The sequence below is a fragment of the Apteryx rowi genome, unplaced genomic scaffold (assembly GCF_003343035.1).
Source record: "Apteryx rowi isolate R43461 unplaced genomic scaffold, aptRow1 scaffold_263, whole genome shotgun sequence".
Lineage (NCBI taxonomy): Eukaryota > Metazoa > Chordata > Aves > Apterygiformes > Apterygidae > Apteryx > Apteryx rowi.
Genome location: NW_020449008.1, coordinates 299,146 through 309,117, shown reverse-complemented (window position 1 = coordinate 309,117; position 9,972 = coordinate 299,146). Strand labels below are relative to the sequence as shown.

General features: G+C 42.0%; 1 protein-coding gene across 2 annotated transcripts in view; it reads left to right on the top strand.

Annotated features, from left to right (window-relative positions):
- Nucleotides 1–9,972, top strand: part of TTLL12 (tubulin tyrosine ligase like 12) — a 35,661-nt gene that overhangs the window by 15,514 nt on the left and 10,175 nt on the right. For both annotated transcript variants that reach the window (XM_026067808.1, XM_026067809.1), the window contains exons 6-8: nt 2,237–2,313; nt 8,544–8,660; nt 8,767–8,961. In XM_026067808.1, coding sequence (XP_025923593.1) covers nt 2,237–2,313; nt 8,544–8,660; nt 8,767–8,961 — 389 coding nt within the window. The remainder of the gene's footprint in view (nt 1–2,236; nt 2,314–8,543; nt 8,661–8,766; nt 8,962–9,972) is intronic.

The window sequence follows — 9,972 nt, the reverse complement described above, 5'->3', positions numbered from 1 at the left end:
TGTCTTTCCAGCAGATATCGGGGTGGTTGAAGTCCCCCATGAGAACCAGGGCCTGGGATCGTGAGGCTACTTCCAGCTGCCTGTAGAAGGCCTCTGCCACTTCCTCTTCCTGATCAGGTGGCCTGTAGTAAACACCCACAACAGTGTCCCCCATGCTAGCCTGCCCTTTAATCCTTCCCCATAAGCTCTCGACTCGCTCTTCAGCCACCCCTAGGCAGAGCTCGATACATTCCAGTTGCTCTCTCACCTAAAGAGCAACTCCTCCACCTYGCTTTCCTGGTCTGTCTTTCCTAAAAAGCACGTAGCCATCCATGACAGCACTCAGTCATGCGAGCTATCCTACCATGTCTCTGTAATGGCAATGAGATCATGGCCTTGCGACCGCACACARATCTCTAGTTCTTCCTGTTTGTTCCCCATGCTGCGTGCATTGGTGTACAGGCATTTCMGAGAGGTGATCGAGCATGCAGGTTTCCCAGGAGGGCTGCAAGAGGCTCCTCCGTAGCCACATCCCATGCGCACTTCCCTGGCTGCATTCACCTGCTGGAGGCGTCCCGACTTGAGCTGTCTTTTGCCAGCTACCCTGGCACGATAACTCTCCCCTTCCCCTGTCTTTCCTAGTTTAAAGCCCTCCTTACCAGGTTGGCCAACCTGTTGGCAAAGACTTGGCAAAAATTTTCCTTTAAATAAATCTGAAAGGCACTTGTGTTCTGCTTAGAAGAATCACAGAATTGTTAAAGTGACATCATGGCTTAACTTCTTCCTGTTTTTTGTTCTGTTGCCTATTTCTGTTCTCCAACACAGACCACAAAGGTTATAACTAAACAACAGTATGGGTAATGATTGAAGTAGTGATTGCAGAAACCAGTGTCAGGGAAGGTGATTCTTTATGAAATGTCTGGGATGGATGAAGTATCTCTTTGGGGACTAGAGTAGTTGCTGTTCTGCAATAGCTGCCTGAGCTTGAGTCACAGGAAAAACGGTAATGAATCCTCTGGTAGTGTTCTGACAACTGTAGTCTTATCCTCTTGAAAGTACAAGCTCCCTTCCTATTTTTCAGTGACTCCAGGAATTATTCTGTATTTGCGTTGTCCAGCCTATACTAGAAGGTGATGTCTAGGATCTTTGATTAGGGTTTTGGTTATGTTTTCCAGTATTTATGATTTCATTCCCTATAACAGGCTTAAAGGTAGAGGGGGATGTGTCTGGCTGGGCAAACATTTCACCACTGCGACTTCTGAGGACGACCTGCAGCAACTAGAACTTGGAGAGCTGTTTTGCAGAACTGCAGCTACTATGGTTTCCAGAGACACTTCTCCCATCCCAGACTTCCTGTAAGGAGCTGCTTCCTTTGGCAGGGTATCACCAGTGATCCAAATGTGATGTCTTTCCTTTTATCAGTCAGAGGTGTTGTAAAAGGTGGAGTGAGGTTTTTTTTCAAGCATGCTTACTACTAAGGACTGCAAAAAGCCTTCTGCTGATTTCTGCGGGAACAGAGCTAGGCTCCAGCCTCCTGTACAGTTTTCAGTATCTGTAATAGAACACGAGTCAATCCTCCATTTTGTTGGCAATACAGTAACTTTGTCTCTTTTAGTGTACACGATCATCTGTGGCTTGGYGTTTTGTTTTGTTTAAAGCTTAGGAGAACCAGAGTTGTCTTGGGGTTCTTGTAACATGTTGATAAGCCCTCGCATCTAAGCCATGTTTCTTGTTCCTTCTTCACCGGTGGCCTCTAACCTCTCATTCCCTTCTGCCTTTACTCTTATTTTGACTTTTCTGAGCAGTGTTTTACACAACATAATACACTTCTCAAAATACGGCTCCGGTGGAGTTCACTTGAGCCAAAGACAAGGGACTGCTCAGATGTGCAGATGGACTGTCATTTTTACCATGTTTACAAATGCAACTGTACACATATATTTATGTATATAAAGAGATGGGGAATTGCAGAGAATGAACTGTGGAAGATTTGCAATTTGAGGCAACTTTAATAGGCTAATACTAATAAAAACATTTAGATGAACACTTTGTCATATTGAATATTTTACCTCTAACTTTTTTTTAAAAGTTGTGTTAGTTATTTCTCAAGCATTTCTCTCACAGACCTGATTATGCACCATTTAAAATTCAAGTTTGGTGTAAATTGCTGTTTGTGTCCCCTGGATATTGTGGAGTTTGACCCAAGGTTGCCCATTTATTCTACTTAGTATTAACTTTTTGTGATTTCGTTTTTCAGGCTATTTTAACAGAAAACAAGGAAAAACTGCCTATAGCAATAAAGCCATCGGTTTATGCTGAAGACAAAGTTTTCAAGTATGTATCTGCAAACAAAAAGCTTTCTTAACCAAGATAAGCATAGTAGTTGCAGTGTGCTGATCAGTGTTTTTCCAGCTTTGAATGACAGAGGCAACTTTAAAAAATGCATTTATATGTAGTCACTTGCTTAAAATTCTGACTTACAAGTTCTTCCGGTTAGATTCTTCTTAGAAAATGGATTGTCACTTACTGAATTTCTACAAGGAGTTTAGATTTGTAAATAAGTGCCACCTTCTGGGTGAAAGAAAAGTTGCATAATGCTGCAGCGTTTGGTTTGTTTTCGCTAGGGAGCGTAACTAAAGAATATAACAAGGACTTCAGTTCTGCGGTGTAGCATGTACATCCACAGGGTACAAGTGCTACTCTGTGCTGTGTGAATATAGCAGACCATTTCTGTTCCTGTTTGGATGACATTGCCAAACAAGAATTGTGTCAAAGCCTGGAATGTAGAAGGAATTCTGTCCTATTTTTCCTGTTTTAAATTGGATGTGTACTTTACAAGAATACAGCGGATGGTGTGAAAATACTTCAGAAGAAAGCTAGAAGAACACTGTAAAGATAAGGGATTGCAAAGGATTTGGGATTGTGAGCAAAAACAGTGGCACTGCATGGCTAGACTGCCTTATTACTAGTTTTATTCTAGAAAAACATGCAGTTACATTGCATGTGCTGTGAGTCTTGCTCCATGGTGTTCGTAGTGTGACATTGGGATCCAAGTCCTAGCATGCAGCATTTTGCACAACGAAAGAAGTTAGATCTGTTGGGTTTACTCATGCCCCAGCTGCTTGTGTTGGAATTTGTTACCCTCTAGATCACCTTTTCTTGAGGGCAAAAAAGGACTATTGAAAGTCCAGGGTCCCTTTCAGTTTAGAGGCATTTGTTGACTTGCTCGGTGATAGCCTAGACTTCGTTATGCAGTTGAAAACTGATTACAAGACTTGTGAGGATAAACAAAAGCTGTTTTTTCCTCCAGTGTGCTTGCCTCTATAGCAGGTGAGGGAGACAAATAGATGCAGTCTAACAGAGATGGAGAGAAACAGGGAGGATGTGGGGACATGCCAGCTTGTCTTTCACTGCTACCCCATTCTTGCAGTGCCCTTTCTTTTGCATTTCATATTTTGGGTGAATAGCATTCACACTGGGAGAGGCGGGGAACACATGCCAGAGTCTTCCTACTCTGCTTCTGAGGAATGTTGTCAACACCCTGGCCACACACTCCTAAGGGGTTTCCTCTCCTCCTCTTTACCGAAGTTCCTGCCTGGGGAGGAGAAAGGAGAGCAGCTTTTAACAGTCCACAGGAGGCCAGAAGGTCCTCCTGGTGTTCTGCGTTTCATCTGCTAGAGCTTCCTCCTGGAATGGGGTAGTATCTCAGCGCCCATGTGGCCTAGCAGAAGCTGCAGTGCTCGAGAGCTCTTGGTCTCCTTCAAAGCTTTAAAGATTTTGAGGCTGTCACCACGGATAGACAGATGGGGGTATGTAAAGCTGGGTAGATGTGTGTAACCCATAATGTATGTGCTCTGCCTTGTGTATTCCCACTGTTCTGGAGGGTTCGGAAGAGAAGATGAAAAGCATGAGGTTGCAAAGTTTAGAAGCTTGTGCCTGGGACAAATTTTTATGCAGTCATCTTGTTTCCAAGCTAAGCCAGAAAATGGGAAGATGAAATAAACTTTTAACCCAAATTCTAAAATATATGGGAGCAAGTACTTGTAGTTTAATACAGCAAAATGATAGATTAAAATAGGTCTTGTTTCATTAATGGTAACTGCTGCCCAAGGGAGACACTGGTATCCAGCTGTGCTGAGTGTTGTCTTGGGGGTGGTGGTGGGGAGTAGATTAAAAAAACTAATATTTCAAAGACAAAATTCACATGTAGAGTCCTTCCACTTTGTATTAGGCTTGATTATCTCTTTTTCTCTTGATCTTGTCTTTCATGTTTCTCTTCAGCTGTATCAGTCATCTTTAAAGGTGCCCAAAGAGCTGTTATGAGAAGACATCTCTTTTGTTTTGATCAGTCTTGTCAGCTCTGTGCTTCGGGAGTTGATTCTCATAACTGCTTCCTAGCACTGCGTGCTTTGAGTAAATTAAGTAACATCTAATGCTGTATTTTATCTTATTTGCACAACTCTACTGAATAATATCTTCCTCTTTAATCCCTGACTTTATAATATGCCTATTAGGGCTTCTGTGTGAGAGGGAGGAAAAGATCATTTAGGAAGTGTGGTTACCTGCCCTCATTAATTCAGAGTGAATCATTGCTATTGAAATGAATGTTCCAAAATAGGTTAGTTAATACYGTAGTATTATCACATAGAGGTTCTGTCATACACAAAGCCCCACTCTGGGTTTGGTATATGTTCTTATCTGTCTTTCTGTCTATATTTTTAGGTATGTATGGAAAGTGCAGCAATTTATTCAACTAAAAACAAAGGACTAACAAAGGTCTAAAGTCTGGGATCTTTTGTGGGAGTGCCAACATGCCCCTTAGGGAACCACTGAGGAATTGCCCGCTAGTTTTCAGATGCCTTCCCTTACAGTCTCTTCAGTGTAGAGGTCTTTTTTTTCCCAAGTGTATGCATACATATTAATGTCTCTAAAGGAGTCAGATTCAATGTCAGTCATTCAGTCAAACTCGGTGGTAGTTGTTGGCAGTGAGATACGTTAATTATATATAGTGTTTCTATAAAATCTTCATTCTCAAAATGAAAACTTCTGCTTGCCAGAGTCTTTGTGACAAGACTTTTGTGGTAATAGGATTGTCTATAGAAAGAACTGGAATGAGTGGAGTGGCCTTATTTTCCTTCTAGTCTTAACTTTCAGCAGTACCAGGCAACTGTAATATCACCTTGAGTGCCTTATTTCAGTGGGCTTCCTGCACTCAGCAATGATAGACCGAGCTCCTATAGTCCTTTTGTTACTTGCTTTCTTGCTGTGTTTTTGTATGTTCTGTAAACTAGTCTTAAGACATATAACCCAGAGTGCTCTGGCACATGAATTAAACAAGATGTCGTAGCAAGGCTGCCGAGGTTAAGAAAGCAAGCTTTTTATTGATAATGTGAGTAGCACCTCTCTGCAATTTTCTGTACAGCTGTAAGCTACTAAAATAAGAATGTCTTTCAAATAGTCTTTGGTAGCTATCTTACAGAAGATAAGACGATTCTGTGCATCTATAAAGGCAGCCCAGTGTTATCAACTCTTCTGGTAGTGGGAGATTTTTGAGAGAGAAGTATTAATATTTTAGGGGGGAGTTTCTTTATTTTTAATACTTCGYGGGGGGGAGGGGGAAGAGTATGGGGATCTTTCTTTAAGCCTGCTGTTCAGAATAACCAAATGCAAGTCAATACTCGCACTTCTGTATGGTGTAGAGCTTTTCAGTGAATTAACATTGGGGGGGGAATTGATTTATGGACCTGCAATAGGCGGTGACCCATCTCTCAGCTGAATCTCCAATTAGCACAAAGTACATCCTGCTCTTCTGCTGAGACAAGTAGCTGTTTGGTGCCCAGCCAGCTGTGGAAGTCTGTTTCCAAGTGATGTATTTGAAAACGTGGTAAAAAGCAGTGAGGAAGAAAAAAGAATACCCTGCCTTGATTAAATGATGTCTAGGGAGTGATGTGGAATAAAGATTTACTGGAGTTATCAGATGCTGCCTGGCTCTCCACAAGTTTCCTTCCATGCTACTAAAGGTCAAATGCCTCCGCCTCAGACCTTTGTTACAGCATGTTTCATATCATCACCTTTTTCTGACTGGAGGAAAGGGGTTTGCTGTGGGGGTTATGATTTTTTGGCCTTAGACACCAGTTAATCAGTTTTGACGCCTTAGGTTATGGTTCAGCCGCATTGTTGCTATAGTTGGAGGAATTGTTGTGAGAACCATCATTTGATGAAATGGAGCTTTCAAAGGTATTTACTGTAGCTGCAGCTGGAGGCAGAGGAAGCTCTACTTTTTTAACTCTTAGGGATCCCCTAGTGAGTTACTTCCACCAATTCCTGTAAAAACTTTTTTTTTCCTTAATTTTTCCTATAAGTGCATTAAAGGTCTCTGACAGTTCGTATGCAAAGGAGTCCTACCCATGCCTGTTCATAGCCTCCAGCATAACGCTAATTGTGAACCAAGGTTTCACTTCCTTCCTGGGGAAAGCAACTGTAACTGGACTATTTTTACAGATAACTAACCAAAGAGTTGTATAGCCTTAGCCCAAGCCTAACGATGGCTGTACTCCAAATCTGTAACATCGATACACGTCTGACCCAGCCAYGTTGCTTTTCAGAATGAGAGTACCAACTTCTATACTTGGTTATGTTACTTTTAGCCTCTTTCCTGAGTTGGAAACCAGACGCTGCTGACGAAGCCTGGAGTGGAAGCCGGGAATCCTGAAGGCCGGCATGCCAGCACTGCACTGCAAAAACTGTGCAATATGCTGATGAAATCTTTCCATGCCTTGCTCAAGGGGCTTAATTGCATGAAGGAAAACAAACTAATGCTGCTTCCATTTGTTTGGTGGTTCCAACTTGTAAAATAGGTCCGTTCTGTGGAACTGATGATCCTCTGCTACCAAGAGCTATCAGCTAGGTTTGGATCCAGCTACAAAGGGCCACAGCTGGTGTGGGATGAGATCCTATATTGCAGGATGTGCTGATAAGGAAATGAGCTGGGGCTGAATGAGCAACCTAAATTCTAGTATTTCTTGTGTTGTGTATGTTGCTGCGTATGTGTGGGAATGCTGGATGCTTCAAGACTTTGTTGCAACATTGTACATCTTCAGGTCACCACTTTGAATGCAGTTTGCCTCAGTGAGGACTGAAAGTTGCTCCAGTCCCATGGCTGTTTGGATAGCTTTTATGAGATGAGTTTGGTGGGTCTTGTACTGGATCGTGCATCCAATTTGATAGTGTTTTGCCCTAATGTTCAGACTTGGAAGGAGAAGCTATGTACGGCAAAAAGATACGCTGATAGGTCTGTATAAAGATGTTAACCCCACTCTGCTGTAGCAGTGCAGAAAGATTGGTGATTTCTTTCAACAGGGACGTCAGGCTGACTCTCCTCATTTGCAGTGGCTCCATCTCTTAGCCTTAGGCTCCAGTGTAAATAGTATAACCAATGCAATATGTCACATGTGGAGCTATGCAAAACACTTGTGGCAATATGCAAAACATCTTGCATGCTTTTCTTTTTAAAGAATATATTTTGCCTTGTGACTGCTATTTTTACAATTCTTAATTTCAAAGAAGCCTCCCTCAGGGGAGTATATCTTCTGGTTGGTTAGCATCAGAGGAGGAAAGGAAAGTCATGCAACTGATAAGAATAGAACTGGAGAGGAGAAAGAATGTRGTGGTTCCTCAAGGGAAAAAAAAATAGCTGATGTTTAGTCTGTTTAAAAGTTCACTTACCCTGAGAACTGTTTTTCTCTGTCAGTGTCATTTTCTGAGACTTTGCTCTGAATTCTGAACCAAGTGACCTCACTTTAAGCTGTAAAATCATCAAAATGCTCTGTATTACTGTCTGCTTATTTTGGCATGCCAGATAGCTAAGTCACTGAGGTACAAGCTCTTTTTAGGTYGTACTTAGGGGAACTTCCTAACATCTTACCTACTTCTTGCTTATGTTCTGTAATGTATATTCAGGTTTGGATTGGGTTCTGTAGGGGGAGGGGGATGTAATATTAACTCCGAAGTTATGTGTACAATTCTATTCATACATCATGCATGTACTTTGTATAGTTTGATTGTCTAGAATATTTTTGAGTGTGTATGAAGCTCTGAACAAATGAAAATAGTCTTCTGAAGCTACTGAGTTAAATTGACCAGTCTTCCTATGTGTGTGTTTGTCATGACTGACAGCAGGGGTTGATTTTTAGGGCTTTTCCAGCAATGGAGACATTTACATGGTATCTCAAGGAATTAGTGCTTCTCTGGCAGAGGCTTAGTCACTCTCTTCTGAATTGCTGTTTCTGTGACAGTTGCAGGAACTAAACCAGCCTTGATTTCTATCTTAAAATATGTTTTTTTATTATTTTTTTTTAACTGTCCTCCTTCTATTTAAAATGTTCATAGGGAGCTAAGAAGTTAGGGGATTTCCACAGATAGTATGTGTGGGTAAAGCATAATTCCTTTAGGAAGCCAAGCTTTAAAAAAAAAAAAGGGGGGGGGCACCATTTTATTCCAGCTACAGTCAGGCCCAGGCTCAGGAACCAAACTGACCATTTTCTTCATGTGCCTTTTTCTTTTAGGGTTTTCACAGACGTTCAGCAGGTCCTCAACAACCTGACACATCCCCGCTTTGTGTTCACAGACAACGAGGGAGAAGCAGACATCCTCTATAACTTCTCACACTTCAAAGACTATAGGTTGCAACTATTTCCCTGATGATGAAAATTATTTTTTTGCTGTAAAAGTTGTGTTCTGCAAGGCCTGTTTTTCCCCCTCCCCACCAACAATTTCTCTGTTTTGTAGGAAGCTAAGTGAGGAAAGGCCTCAGGTGATGCTGAATCAGTTCCCATGTGAGAACCTCCTGACTGTCAAAGATTGCCTGGCATCCGTATCTAGACGAGCTGGAGGACCAGACGGGCCAAGATGGTTGCCTCGTACTTTTAACCTCCAAACAGAATTGCCCCAGTTCATCAGCTACTTTCAGCAACGTGAAAGAAGGTGTTTCATATTTCTGTTCCCTTACGTTTTGTGCTTTCTTGATCCTACTTTCCTCAAAGACCAGCGGCCTCTGTTTTGGGATTGGCAACTATTCTGACACCCTGTTGCCACAGTTTGGGCTTGCTGCCTTTAGTTTATGTTCACATGAATTTTGCCTGAAAAGTGTGAGGTCTTTTTAGTTATTTTCTTTAATGAGAGTAGTAAAGCAATGCAGTTTGTATTTCAAACTTTGCCATGGTTTTAATCCAAACTTCTGCCTGTTGCTTTCTGTCTAACCAAGATCTTACCAGTAGCACTTAACAGATATACAAAGGGTCAAAATGTGTTTGTGACAAATGGTTGGTGGGGTTGCTTGCTTGTTTGTTTTGTGGGGAGTGATTTTGTTGTTTTTTTGGTTTGGGTCGTGTTTTCCCCCCCCGGGGACCAGTAACAGATGTTCTTGTTTTTAAGCCAGAGTGGAAATTGTTTAGGGTTAAAGTACTTGGGTTCTGTGTGGCTGTGAAAGTAGAAAGGAAATTTAGGGTAAGCCTAGAGCGGTTGTGGAGCTTTAGGGTTTCAAATTCACATTTCTCCTCCTGCTGCTGTGGAGGCTTGATGGAAAGTAAGATTTTTCTTTGGTAAGGGTAGGCATTAGGTACTGCTAGTGAAATAACCTCTTATACCTGGCATGAAGTGTTCTGGCTGAAAGGTTGCATCCTTGGTTGCTCTTGCTTATGCTGCCGTCTGTCAGGAGTTTCATTTGGCCATTCTCTGCTCTAAGGATTCTGTTCTCTTCACCTGGCATAACTGGGAGAGCATGGTCCTTCTCATGTGTCCTTAGTCTGGGATGTTTTAATTCCTGTTTAGTATCAAGAATTGATCATGTATGCCAATGTGTAGGTAGGGAAAAGTGAGAAAGGGATAGGAAGCTTTAGAGGGTCTGCTTTGTTTTAATTAATTTTACAAAGGCAAGTGCAGGGTCCTGCACCTGGGGAAGAATAACCCCATGCACCAGTACAGGTTGGGGGTTGA